The sequence below is a fragment of the Quercus lobata genome, chromosome 3, assembly GCF_001633185.2.
Source record: "Quercus lobata isolate SW786 chromosome 3, ValleyOak3.0 Primary Assembly, whole genome shotgun sequence".
Classification (NCBI taxonomy): Eukaryota; Viridiplantae; Streptophyta; class Magnoliopsida; order Fagales; family Fagaceae; genus Quercus; species Quercus lobata.
This window is the reverse complement of record NC_044906.1, coordinates 42,038,310-42,053,443: the sequence shown is the minus strand read 5'-3', so window position 1 is coordinate 42,053,443 and position 15,134 is coordinate 42,038,310. Positions and strand designations below refer to the sequence as shown.

General features: G+C 33.2%; 1 protein-coding gene across 1 annotated transcript; it reads right to left on the bottom strand.

The window, feature by feature from the left end:
* Nucleotides 1-2,007: 2,007 nt before the first annotated feature.
* Nucleotides 2,008-14,717, bottom strand: LOC115981780 (aldo-keto reductase family 4 member C10-like). Its single transcript, XM_031104132.1, has 3 exons — nucleotides 13,084-14,717; nucleotides 11,296-11,550; nucleotides 2,008-2,638 (listed from the first exon to the last, which is right to left on the bottom strand). Exons 1-3 carry the CDS (start codon nucleotides 13,648-13,650, stop codon nucleotides 2,372-2,374), a joined length of 1,089 nt encoding a protein of 362 aa, XP_030959992.1. The 5' UTR covers nucleotides 13,651-14,717; the 3' UTR covers nucleotides 2,008-2,371.
* Between the last annotated feature and the right edge of the window lie 417 nt (nucleotides 14,718-15,134).

Sequence of the window (15,134 nt, the reverse complement as noted above, 5' to 3'; positions counted from 1 at the left end):
TGAAATTATATTGCCAAAGTTTGAAAAAGTTCAAAAAATACAACTCCAATTAAAATTCTTCTACCAAAAGTTTCAAAAAAAATTGAAAAGAAGTTTTATAATTTTTTTATATTATTTTAATAATCTACTATAATTTTTTTGTTTAAATAATAAAAATTAGGTTGTATATGTTGTGTTTGCACTATATGACTCAAGTAAGTATTACAAAATGTATGACATAATTTCAACATTTAAATCATTATAAGTATACTAGACTTATCATACATGCTTTGCACATACGATTATGCCCTTTTTTATTTTTTATTTTGGATTTAATGAAATAATGTTTAAAAGTGAGATATAGATAATGTCCTAATTTTTAGGAGGAACTTTTTTAAAAATAGTAAATTACTCTTTTAACCAGTTTGTGTTTCTAAATTTAAAATTATTTAACTAAAAGATAGGAGTATTTTAGAGATTTTAAGAATTCATGTCAGAATATTTTAGTATACAAAATGATGAAATTCAAATAGATAATCATGTTATTAATAATATCGATTAAAATTATTAACATAGTTTTAGTTGAAGTGAAACTCTATTGGTAAAGGTTTAAAAATTTTAAAATATCATTCTAATTAAAGTTGGAATAAAAAAAAAAATCTAATGTTTTAAGAAATTTAAATGGATTTTCATTATTTATTTTTAATTTTTTTTTATTATAATTTTTTTTTTTAGTCTGCCTACCGACACAGCCAAACACATTCAATTTTGTAACATGATTAGGTGCCAATTTGTGATTAGATTTTAACACTAAACATGTACGCGGGGGGGGGGGAATTTAAGTATACCAATCACAAAATGACTTTTTTTTTTTTAATGAACAATCACAAAATGACATTAAAGGATGTTGGAAATTTAAGTATATAGTTGGGCGTGTCTATAGAGTGTAGACTTACTGTTTAGGCTTCAACCCATTAAGAAGTAAGTTACAATTTACAGAGAGAGCAGAGAAGATTATTTGAGAATGACAGCTGATGAGGACACCTCCAGAGGGACACATATCACTATTATATGGTTGGTGAGGACAACACACCACTAGTATATTATTATGGAATATTCTCTAGATTCTTCATAAGAGTACCACCTTTTAGTATCATTCATACAACAACTTTTGTCTTACACATTGTCCTTCTCAGCATGTAACTCAAAATAACTTTTTTATTTTATTTTTGTTATCTACTTCACTATTTGCTTTCAATTAAATTATTAAAATGTTTTTTTAGTTTGCACCAGAAGGGTATTAATATATAAATACAGTATGTATAAGACAACCTTAGGTTCTTATGCACTTGCCATAGTTTGACATTACACTGTCTTGTTGGCATACATCCTTCCGTTTTCCTGTTTTCAAAATATTAAAAGTTTTTCAATGAAAAAAAAAAAATTGATTCTTAGTTGGTACTCTATACCAAAAGTTCTTAAAAAATTTAAATACAACTTACTTTATTTCATCTAAAACCGTGTTAGTCAAAATTCAAATTGAAGAAAATACAAATTTTTATTCATAAGAAATTTTTGCCTTCACATTTTTTTTTTTAATTTAATAATTACAATAAAGGGAAGAAGATTTAAACCCTTGACATATCTATTAGAAACTCTAGGAAGTATCGTCAAATTAAATTATAAGACTCTCAACAACTTTTGTCACTACATTGAAATTCAATTCCATAAATGCTAAAAAAAATGGCCAGAGTCGAAGTTAGGCAACTTCAGTCATACTAATTGCTTCACTCATATTGATTGGCATTAGATGATTATATTAAAAAAAAAAATACTTGCAACTTCAACTAAGAAAGATGGTTGGAGTACCCGTACTTATATAATAAGGATCCTTCTACGTTATCTCTTATATTTTTGGAGTATGATGCTGAAATAATCTTAAGAGATTATTTCATAAATTATATACCTAAAAAAATCATAATAGTAATACCATAGAATTATCCAATATCATAAAATCACGCCATTGAGTTCACGGGGCAAACAAAACAATCAGTAAACATCACATATTACAGTTGCTTCTTGTTGCTATTACCACATAATAAAGTCAAATGGATCTGTGATAAAAGGGTAATACAATTTTTAATTGGTATTACCACATAAAAAGTCAAAATCAAACGGTAATAAAATCTATAATAATCCTAACATTATTATTCTTCTTCAAGTGGATGATCATGTCGAATTTGACTTTCTATTCTACATCCACAAAATCATAATAACCTTACAAACAATGGGGCATACGACATATCAAAACATGATCACAAATTTGAACATAATAAAATGGCGCAATATCTGAGGAGAAAAAAATAATAATAATAATAATAATATTGAATAATCAGGCATTGGACTCCATGTCATCTTCCATCTCACGCACAGCTTGTAGTGGACCACTTCCATGCATAAAGACATTGTCTGATGGATTATTCAGACTCAGAGGCCCATTTCCAAATAAACAAACCTGTGGTTCAATCTGGTTCAACCGGTTCCACTCATCATCTGAGAGAGACCAACTGAAAATGTCTATATTTTTGTTTATCCTGTCAGGCTTCAAGCTACATGGTAGGACACTGGTTTCTCTTTGCAGTCCCCACCGCAAGATAACCTACAACCACAGATTACAGATTATAAAAAGTACACCAACATATCACTAAAATCACGGCCACTGTCTTCATTTTTGGCATTCAATACAGAACAGTAACATATGTACTTGTAATTTATTAGTCAATATTATGTTCATAATTGCTGCTAAACCCCACTCATTGCTTGGTGGGCTGTTTGGCAACCAATGGGAAGTTTGTTTTACTAATACAGAGCCAGAACAATTCTGTTGGACAAAGTCTCAAAACCTTATTTGCAATCGGTTAGTATAAAAGGAAAGTATATTCCTTGTCAAAAATAGTTTTGTTGCATTCCTTGTCCATCAAGAAACAGGTTTTGGACTCTTATACATAAATAACAATGCAAAGGATTTGGTGATTTAGACCCAAGAGGCCCTCTCACATTTGAACAGAAGAAGATTCCTAAAAGAATATAATGGTTTCTTTGAAAAATACTTTAATATTATTTTTGGGTTTTTGTGTGTGAATTAAGAGTTTGTTAATTGTTTGAGCAAGGGAATATTATTGGGTTTATTGGCCCTTTGGAATTATGAATATCTTGTTTATGAGTTTGTGAATTAGCATTGAGAGTTTTGTTTTAAGTGTAATGGGATTTGAGTTACTTTTTGTTTGTGGAATGTGTCGAGTGTTTTTGAGTTTGTGAGGTTTAGGAATATTTGTGAGAGTCATGAGTACCATTAGAGAGAGTTCGTTTGACTGTAATTGTAATACATATCGTTAATAATATATTTTAGTTGATTTTGCCTGCAGATGTAGGTATGGAGTTTGCGAATCATGTTGTTGTTTGTGTGTGGACTTTTGCTTCCTTTTAATTTCCTATCACTCGTAATGAAAATTCTGTCCTTGACCTGTTTGATCCTTATGCATGACCAACATCCAAAAGACGCAAAGGAGAAGACCATGACTGACTTCAAAAAAGCCAGAAATCAGATATTGCATTACAATCAAAATTGCAAAACAAGGCATTTGATTGATTTTCTACCAGAAGCCATGCTTCAGAAATTTAGAATGACTAGCAGATACAAAAAGAAGAAAAGTTGAAAAAACAAAAATATAAAAGAAGTCAAAAAAAGAAAATCAATAGAAAGACAACAGTTGCATATATATTGTAAATATTTTAAAAATAAATAAAGCAAAATTTTACTAGAAAAGGTAGAGAGACCGTAATATAAGGAATGTATACAAAAGGTTCACCTAAAGAATACATGAAAAATTCAGCTGATGTACTATTATCTATGGATGCAGCCAATCATCCACTCATATAATAATATCCCAAAAAGAAGAATTCAGCTGAAGCATGGAAAGCTAATTAAAAGTCCTATTTTCCTCTCCTTCAAATAGAGAGGTAGCATTCCATATTGACCCATTACTATGCCATCCGAACAAACCATTCCAACCAAAAAGCACATCATTAACCTACAAAGGCATCACCCACTAAACCCCAAATAAAGAGAAGGCAAAATACCGTCTATTCTCCACTTCATTTCCACATACAGGCAGAAGGCCATTTATGCATAGAGAGGTAGCATTCCATCTCTCGTAACAGAGGAATATTTCCATCTCTGATAACAGAGGAATATTAGATCTTCCATTTATTCTCCATTTCATTTACACATGCAACACCAATTTACAATAACCATATTACTTTTGATGAGATTAGTCACAATTAAAGTTTTTCCAATGCACATTTCCAACCAAAAAAGAGGGCCTTAGGGAATTTGTTGCTCTAAATGTCATCCTAGGCAAAAAAAACTACCCACTTAGAACCTCCCAAAAGTTCACAAAAAGAGTAAAAACCAAATTTTCTAAGTTCACAAAAAGAGTAAAAACCAAATTTTCTAGTGCAGCTTCCAAATCAATCATTCCACCCCTTCTCCCCTTGGGAGATAAGAATATAATAAATCTATAAGAGAATCTACTAATTCTTGTTCTCCTAAAACCATGAGTAAGCATAAGATTCCAGAAATGGAAGCTCCCATCTTTAGAAATCTCCAACAAAAAATAAAAAAGAAGCATCCCTAATCCTTAGTAATGATGAATATGATGAAGATCTTTTAAAGCAGCATTCTTCCACCACACATCATTCCGGATATGAATTCTCCTATCATTTCCACCACAAATTTAACAAATCCAATCCCACCATGTCCTGATTTTAAGGTAGGTAAAGATTAAGAACAAATTGTATTAAGTTTTAAAAGAAGTGCAAAGATTCAAAGACAGTTTAACATTCTATATACTTAATTGCCTCTATTACACAAAAACATTAATGCATAAAAAATAAAATTATATAAATATCAAGGAATTGGGGGGGGGGGCTCTACATTCATCTTGTGACATCCAAGAAAAAAAGTATTGACAAAACTAGACTTTATTGGCTCTACAGAAACCTCCAGCCCCCCAACAATCAGTTGTTCCTCTCCTTCCAAATGTTCACATAAAACAGCAAAGGAACTACATTCCACACCAAATTCTGGAATGATTTTTGGCGTTCTTTGCCAATATTCAACCATATCAATCCCCGTTCTCAACATGTCTCACCCCAACACTAGAACAAAATTCCACAACTCCATTTCCATTGCACAATGAAGTAGCAAATGGTCCATATATTCCCTGTTTATTTTACATGTAACACCAATCCACAATCACAATAAGGCCATATAACCAAATTTGTCAACTATAGTCACAATGACACCATATTTCACTACTATTATTTGCTTCCATAAAGGATCACTTTCCTTAACAAAATGCCACAACCATCTGCCCAGCATAGCTTAGTTAGAAGGAGAATGTACCTTCTTCTTTCTCCTTTTGAGGAAAAGGTTCAGGAGGAAAAGAAAACAACAGGGGGATCTGAATCAAAGTGACAGGGAAGATCTGTTTATGATATAGTTAAAAAAGAGTCATCTCATTTCCTAACTTCTTTGTTCTTTCTAATTCGTTCACTTCAAGGCTGGTCTCATAGTTGTTATGGAAGCCTTGAGCATGATGATAACAAAAGCAGTGTCAGGGGGATGGTTTCTCCATTGATAACTTGAGGGGATAAACAATGGTAATATGTCATCTCCTTTTTGTTGATGACAAACTCATTTTTGTGAGGCAAATTCTACACATCTTTGTTATTTAAGATATATCCTCATGTAGTAATGTGCCTTGAGGCGGTTCTAAGTTTGACCATTAACATAAGTAAATCTGAAATGGTGCAAGTAGGAGAGGTAATGAATATTGAAGAATTGGTAAGCAATATTGGATACTGTGTCTTATCAATCCCAATGAATTATTTGGGTTACCTTTGGGAGATCCATTTGGGCAAGGCATTTATGGGATTCCAGTTTTGATAAAATGTATAGGAAACTGGCCGGCTGGAAGAAATTGTACCTATCAAATGAGGGCATACTCACTCTAACTAGAAGTACCTTATCCTTCCAACTATTTTTGTTTTTATCTCTCATCCCATCGCCTGGAGGAGTTGCAAAATTTGATGGAAAATTTTTTCAAAAGGATTTTCTTTTGGATGGTATGGGTGATGAAATTAAATTCCAATTAGTTAATTATAATACTTGTCGTACTCCTATTTGCCATTGAGGATTACGATTAAGAAGATATTTCTTTTTAATCAAGCTTTGTTGGTAAAGTGGTTGTGGCAGTAGGTGTTAAATGTATATGGAAGAGGGTATTGGATTTTAAAGTATAGCACCACTTGGGGAATTGGCGTTCGGGCAAGGTTAGGCAATCCTGTTGAGTGGGTTTGTGATAGCATATTATAGAGAATGGGACAATTTTGAATGTTTTATCATATATGATGTTAGTGATGGATCTAAAATTCATCTTGGGCATGATTTGTGGAATGGTTATACTACTTTAAAGGAGATATATCCCAATCTTTTTCTAATCACTAGAGATACAGAGCCCAGAGTGGCAGACTATATAAAGTTCGGAAATGATCAATTTTATTGGAATCTTTTATTCATTAGTGTTGCATGATTGGGAAGTAGAATCTATGGCACGATTATTGGAAGATTTATATATATGAAATGAAGTTTCAACATGCAGAAGGTAGATAAATTGAAGTGGATCTCGTTGAAAACAAGGCTTCCAAGTGATGAGCTACTATAAAATATTGGAGGAAGAGGTATGGCTTTGCCTTGGCAGAGAAGTTGAAAGTTTGAGTACCGTGAAGGGTGGCTTTCTATTCATAGTGTGCAGCATTAAGGAAGGACTTTGACAATAGATAATTTAAGGAAGCAAGGGGTTGTTATTGTAGATCAATGTTTTGTGTCAAAGCCATGGAGAGAATGTGAATCATCTCTTCTTACATTGTATGGTAGCTTGGGAGTTGTGATCTATGGTCTTCTTCTTGTTTGGTGTCTCTTGGGTAATGCCTTATTCTGTGATGGAGGAGTCATCATGTTGGACAGGGCATTTTGGCAAGGGGAGTAATGGGGGGATTTGTGAAGTTGTTCCTTTTGTATCTAATGTGGTGTCTTTGGAGAGAAAGGAATGCACGTTGCTTTGAGGGGCAAGAGTTAGACATGTTGAAATTGAAACTCTTATTTTTGAAGACCTTATAAGAATGGACTTCGACATGTCCTCTGTCTTAGCAAACTTTCTAGAGTTCCCAGAGACCCTGAGCTTTCATTTGTTTATTATTTTGCTTTGCTGCCTGTATACATCAGTGTAATTTGGTAGCACCATTCTGCTTTATTAATGAATTATTTATTATAAAAAATAAAAAAAATAAAAAATAAAAATAAAAAACTCCTCCAAAACTACCATACTCCCCATATCCTGAAACCAGATAACAAGGCCCCCACCACCACCCCATTCATTACCTTTTTTTATTTTCATTATGAGAATGAATAATAAAAGTGAAAGCAGATCACCTGACCTCAAGACTTTAAAAACTAAAGAAACCAGAGGCAGCCATTAATTAACATTGAAAACCTCACAATAAAAATGCAAGAGAGAAACCATTTCTTCCATTTTCCATCAAAACCAAACCTTCAAAGCAAATAAGTTAAACAATCCCAATAAACATGATCGAAAGCTTTTTTAATATCCAACTGATGAATTACTTATAGGATATGACCTATGATTCTACCATCCAGAAATTTGTCAGCCACAAAGATGTAATGTAAAATCTGTGTAGCCTCAACAGATGCATTTTGTGAAACAGCCTTTTGAGTCCATTGTCTAATAATTCGGCCAGCAATTTTTACACACTTCCAACAACACTAATTGACCAAAATCACTAATGTTTTGAGTTCCAGACATCATTGGGTAAAGGAGCAATTAAGTACTTCTCATATATATATCTCATAATTTTTTCAAAGAACGTTATAATATCTACTTCAACATTGTTGCATAGTGAAACCATAGGGTCCAAGAGTTCTACCACCACATACACTTTAGAGCCCCTAACAACTCTTCCATATCAAATGCTCTCTCTAACCTTCCCTTATCCTCCTCATCAATAGATAAGGAAATGCAAACCATCCATCCTCAATCTCTAATCAACATATACATTTGTAAAGGTTATAATAGAAACAAAAAAATCTCATCCTTCACTTCTGTCTTCTTATAGAAATTACAACTTCAACCCTGAATTCCCTAACAAAATTAGCTCTTTTGAGAGAATTTGGACTCAAAAAATTGTGTTATTATTATCCCCCTCTTTAATCCACACTTAATAGATTTCTACAACCATGAAATTAACTCAAAGTTAACAAGTATATCTAACTTAGCTTTAAGGCCCTCTATAGTTGACCACTTTTCAAGAAATAACACACTCCCTCTTCCTTCAGATCTAGATCGTGAACCTCAACCAACATGCTACTCTTTTAACACTTACTCGCCAAACACCAGCTTATTCAATATAATCATGATCCTTCTTCAAATCCTTCAATTTTTTTTGGCAAGCATATAACATGGATAATCTTGGAACTCATAAGTCATAACCTAAGAAACATGAACACGGATGCAACATTAGGCATGGTGACATGGCAATTCTTGAAAAAATAGGACACAACATGGCGGGGACACAAAATTGATTAATGTGTGTGTGTGCACGCATGTGTAGGTATATTTTACATATTTTTAGGCATATTTATGTTTATTTTACATATTATAACTGAGTAACCATAAAGGTGTGTGAAAACATATCCAAAAAAATTCAACTAAAAGCAATAGTTAAAAATATGCAATTAAGTGCTCTACTAAAAACAATAATTGAAAACAAGCAACTAACTCTTCTTCTACATTATTTAATAACATAACATTAACAACAACAGAGTTATAATGATAAAATAAATGTAACTATGTTTGAAGTTTTAACTTTTAACAATGATGTTTAACAAAGGAAAGCAGCCTGCTGAGAGAAAGGGGCCAAAGCCCCAACACACTGTCGTTCCCCCAGAGTTCAGTTAGTAAGACGTAGCAATTTTAAAAATAAAAATAAAAATAAAAAAGCCCCTTAACACACAGTTGCCTTCATGGATAAGAGAAAGGGTCAAAAGGCTGCCATACTTGACCAAGAGAGAGAAAGAGCAAAGAAATTATAATTCCAGCAGCATTGATGACCACCGATTTATGTCACCGGTGTTCGATCAGGTGAGACAACAAGCATTAGAGGAGTTCAATCAAGTGAGACAATAACCATTAGAGCAGATCGAGAGATGGGCAGAAAGAGAGAGAGAAGGCTGATAGAGTTCATTCTAAACTAGAAATTAAGAAAAGAGAGGGAGAGCAGAAGAGCTTTCATTATTTCCCCTTTTTTCTTTTCTTTTGAAAAAATGTTAGAAAATTTTATTCATTAACTTAAAAGGAATGGACATCATGCTAAAACAACAGAAACCAAGAGGTATGTCTTCTAAACAATAACATTACAACAAGACCTAGCATGTAAAGCCATCAGCTTGGCCACTCTATTCCCATTTGAATGCAAAAAATCAAACTCCCAAGTACACTAATAGATGGAATCAACAATGGTTATACAAGACATCAGTGGCTGTAGTGTATTGTGTGTAAAAATTTTCGTATCAAAAGAGTTCATGAATCGTACAATACAATGTGCTTATTATAACATAAAAAACATATGCTTTAAAATGTTTTTTTTTAATTTATACTTTTATTTGAATCTAACAAGTTGTTACACTTGTTTTTATCACTAAATTATTAGGTTACTTAATTTAGCCTAATAAAATAACATGTCCGTAGGTTTTTTTTTTTTTTTTTTTTCTTTCTCCTACAAAATTTGGACTACACACTTACACTTCACTTTCATATTTGCAAATTTCTTTTCTATACTATGAATAAGGTATTAACTAACATTATAATTTTTTTTTTTTTTTGTCATTATTGTTACAAGTCTAAGAAACTAGAATACCAAGAAGAAATACATTTTTAAAAAATCTATTAAAATAAAATAACAAGAAGAGATAGTAAATGTTGATAATGATGAAGAAAATTTCAATGATGAACATGATGATAACATTGACTTAGATGGAGTTGATTAGGCAAGATGATTAATATGATGAAAAGAAATTATTATTTTGGGTCATTTGTAATCCATTATCACTTTTGATTTTAATCAATTTGAATGTGTATGTTATAAACACATGCTAGTTTGATTTATTTAGTTAGCTTGTTAAATATTATTACATAAGTAATGGATAAATTAGTCATTAGTTGAATATATTCAAAATTTATAATTAATATATCCTTTATATATGTATATCTATAATTTTTTTTGATAAATTTTATTAAGTGTTTATGTATCTTACAATACACAATATGATACGATACCATACCATACACGATACAAAAAAAATCAAAAATCAATTCACGATATGATTCATGTTTTGAAACTATGGTCCCAATGGCTCCGAAAAAGATAAATATTCAGTCAGTCACATATCAATAGCATTCGTTAACTCTTAGATTAAAAAAAAAAAAAAAAAAATGGAAAAGTTAGATCTGTAAAAGGGTTCGTGATCCCAAAATGAATCCCTATCTTTCCCATATAAACATAGTTCGCCACTTCATAGTTGCTTAATTTTCGGAATAGATTTTTTTCTTTCTCCATTTTTCAATTAATAGAACAGATAGTTTCCAACGTAGTGATCATCGATGCATAGATAGTTTCCGGCACAGATAGTTTTCTGATGTAATAAATAATGTTTTGATAACATTTGCATTGGTCTTATCATTTCTCAGCAATGCTCATTTTCTGCTCAGCACAATGCAGCAAACTAATCATGATAATAGGTATTGACTATAATGTGACTTATATGGTAACAAAAATTATAAATTAATTATGTTTTATCAAATTATAATCAAGCATTTCACATTATAATTTCTACTTAGTACTTGTTTTATGAATAGTGGCCTATTTATTTCTTACTAATCTAGGAAAAATAAAAGAAAGAAAGAAAGTTCCCGTGAAACGTGTACTTTAAAGTTTATGTGCATGACCCTATTCTCCAATATGGGCAAGGAAAGTCATATCCATTGGCCTTACCATGTTGGCAGAAAGAAATAAACTACAATACATAATAAATAAATAAAAAGGTATAAACAACTAGAATGGAAACCAATCATGAGGAGTACGAAGTAGAAAATTAGAGTATAACTGAGTCAAAAGTACCTGTTCTGGTGTCTTTTTGTGTCTATCTGCTATTTCTGCAACAACTGACAATTTGAGCATAGGGCCATGCACAGATCTTGATCTCCTAAATGAAATACGAGGAGTTCCAGGTTCATCTTCACCACCTGATCCACTGTCCAATGGTCCAGGAGATGAAGTGGGTACTCCTAAAGGTGTATGAGCAGATACATGGATACCTTTCAATCGACAGAACTTCACAAGTTCATCTTGTCTCCAGAAAGGGTGCAACTCCACCTAAGCCAATCATAAATCGCTTCAGAATCCCAAAGTTTCATGGCAATGATGACATGATATATTAAGACCAAGAAACAAAAAATGGTTCTAAGTGCTCAATCAATCCCAAAAAGCATAAAGAAAAACGACACAATGTTCCATCCCCTGAAAGAAAGCAGGTATAGTATAAGACAATGGGATGATGGTATTGTCCGAAAAAATATCTAAAGATCACAAGAAGAAATGCTGCTGAAACTGACAAAAAATATGTCTAACAATGATATTGAGAAGGGGCATGAGAGATGTGAGATATTTTGCAACTATGACTTACCACTTGGGTCCCTTACAAGCTAATTGAAAGATCCATGTACATGCAGCTAAGATTTACCATTTCAGTCCCTCCCAAATTATTCTAATTCCAAAAGAATGACATCCAGGTTATCGTTTCAATTTTTTGTTTCCAATACCAATATTAAGAAAGAAGTCATGAAGGGCCAAACTGCTACAAATGGTGTCCTAAGAGGAGAGTTCCTTAAAAAACAGCTTCAACAAATGTGAGACCTATTAAATCTTATTGGAGTGGGTATAAAGATATCTAAAGGAACAAACTTAAAGTGTCCTCAGAATCATCTAGAATACATAGTTTTCCAGGAACAAGGCAGAGCATGGTGATGTTTATGGTTTTGGTAATGGCACATGGACCTTCTTCAGAGCCAAGAAAAGGGCTAACCTTACCCACCTGGTAGTCCACCCCTTAGATGAACTTTCCAGCTCAGACTTGTTGTATGGTTCCCCCATCATATAATGCGTATCTCAATGCAAAATGTTAAGTATGGTTGTCAGTGTCCAATTAGTCAGCAACCCATCAACAACAAATCCTTAGTTGCAAATTTTTGGGGTTAGCTATGGATACTTAACAAATTAGACAAGGTCAATTACATATATTTTTTTCCTCCATTCTATACTACCCGAAGTCATACTTTATTCTTAATTGACATGTCCTTTTTTACTACTACCAATGTTAATTTTGGTTTTCCTCCACCCTTTTCCATTTCCTCAACTTGAATCAACTCACTCTTCCTTATCGGTGCATTAGTCAAGGTCTGCAACCCATCAATAACAAATAAAAACCAGAGAGAACAAGAGTACATTGTGAGTGAGGACATCAGCTAGATCAACCAGTAAAGTTTGTTAGTCACAGATCTGGGTTCAATTTTTTAGTTCATTGAACACTACCGCCTGATACATATAAAATTTTCTTGGCTATATATTTGACATATGGTAAAAAGTAATGCTTTTTCCAGGTGGGAATGAATTCTAGTGCTCTCCTTTTCAAATTAAATAATTTAATAAAATGACCATTGATGTAGAGAGCATCCTGTGTCAAAAACCTTTTTCTATATTGAACGAGTGTTACTAGTATGGGCAGACAACTTTGAGAGCATTTAATTGTCTCTCTAAAGATCCATGAATTAACTTTATTGTGCTTCTTTATCAAATTAGCCATAGAGCAAAGTAGAATGTTTTGAATCAAGAAGAAAGTTTACAACCGACCTGATTGACTGCAGGCACAATTTTTGCAAATTTAAGCAATTCTTTGATCTGCTGACTGTTGAAATTGCTGACTCCAATAGCTCGAACCAGACCCAACTCAACAAGACCTTCCATGGCTTTCCATGCTTTCTTCAACCGATTCAAAAACTGCCTATGCTGACTCCCCGACTTCGAAGGAGGATCAGTAGCATCGCCAAACGCAGAGCTCTCCGGCCAATGCATCAAATAGAGATCTAAGTATGAAACTCCAAGATTCTTAAGCGAAACTTTAACATAGTTGTCGATTTTATTGAGTGAATTCATGGTACAATACAGCTTAGAAGTCAGGAACACATCCTCCCTCTTCAGTGAACCATTGAATGCTTTTGTGAGTGCTTCCCCAACTTCAACCTCATTCCCATAAAGATGTGCACAATCTATGTGACGGTACCCAACCGACAATGCGGTTTTTACAGCCTGCACACAGAGGTCTCCGTCACTCTGCCATGTCCCAAGTCCAATGGCTGGAATTTTAGCTCCTGTGTTTAACACAAAGTAACTTCCTTGTGTTCCACCCTTTCCTTTCATTTCCTCAAACTTATCAGATTGAATCAATGGCAAGAACTAATAACTAACTCTCAGATAACCCAGTTGCCCAAAAATCACAAAGGTCCAAGAATCAAGTTCAAATTCCTACAAGTTAAAGCTATTTACATATACGGCATATGAAATGACATCCTTTTCCAATCCAAGATCTCAGGAATAGAATTGAGATAACACAGAATCAATCAAACACCCAGTAATCAAATACTGAATTACAACTCAAGAAAGCTGGATTCAGAGACAAATCAAAAGCGATTTATAATTCAAGAGAAAGACAATAAAGCATTCCAAGTCCAAGGAAGAAGCATATACAGGGTTGACCAAAAAAACAAAAGCCCACCTTTGTGTTTGGCAAATTGTCCCAATGAGGATGAATAAGATAAAAGCGGCAGTCTTAATAAGTCTACAGAAAACAACAGTTCTACAAGTCTTCTCTCCACCAAATTATAAGACTCTTGAGGACAAGAAAGCAAACCAAAACACTCAAAAGATACGATTGATTTGCGAGGAAAGCACCAAGTCCAAATGAAAGACCAAACAGATCTTTGATCGGTTTTGTCTGAGAGAGAGACAATATATTATAATATATATTAAAAAAAAAGTGTGAATAAAAATTATTCAAAAGGACAGCTGTGGTCAACAACGGCAACAGAGAGACGCCCCCAAGCCAAAACTCAAAAACAATACAATAGAGCTTGGCTTAGCTGTAAACGACTAAAAGTCAATATCTGTGTGGGTGTCTCTGTCTCTCTCTCTCTAGAGCAAGCAGAAGCTAGAAATAAATGCAAAACATGAAAGTGAAGTGAACAGTCCTATGCAACAACTTGCCAAAGGGGGTGGTGGGCTATAAGGCTATATTTAAGACTAGCAGAAATTGGAAGGGTTGATTAGATTAGATTAGTACACAACACACACCTAAAATTGAGAGAATGAGAGAAGGGTCTGTTGGTCTACTCTAACCAACAACTAGCTCCAGCAAAGGGTCCACCACCTACCCACCCAACTTAACAAAGCACAACAACAACAACAACGTCGTTCATTTGATGATAGACATATATACATACAACAGACACGGAGAGAGTGGAATGAAATGGTATATTATTTTACCATATCCTGTCATAAACAACAATGGAGGCGTTGTCGGTTGTCCCAAAGTTAAGGGAAAATCAACAAATTCAGCACGTTTGGTAACTCTACTGTTATACGTAGAAAATTATATGATACTATATACTTTGAATTAGTCATGGATAGAGATAGATACCCTAACGCTTTTTTCCAGGTAATGGGTTTAGTTTGGAGTGTTACCTAAATTGAAGGTCTCACTGATTCCAATTAACTTAACCAAAAATCAATTGAGTTTATTAATCTAATGATAAAGAGCCATCATTAGAAGTGGACTCTATAAATTGAAATTCTCTATAAATAAATAAGGGTAAACTACATAATTAGTTCTTAACCTTTATTATATT

Bases quoted from the DNA above. Each gene is read 5' to 3' on its own strand.
- LOC115981780 (XM_031104132.1), bottom strand. From the start codon at position 13,650: ATGAAAGGAAAGGGTGGAACACAAGGAAGTTACTTTGTGTTAAACACA. The intron at 11,551-13,083 runs GTCGGTTGTAAA...TGATTGGCTTAG, and splicing joins TTGTGCCTGCAGTCAATCAG to GTGGAGTTGCACCCTTTCTG. The intron at 2,639-11,295 runs GTACTTTTGACT...CTGTGGTTGTAG, and splicing joins ACAAAAAGACACCAGAACAG to GTTATCTTGCGGTGGGGACT.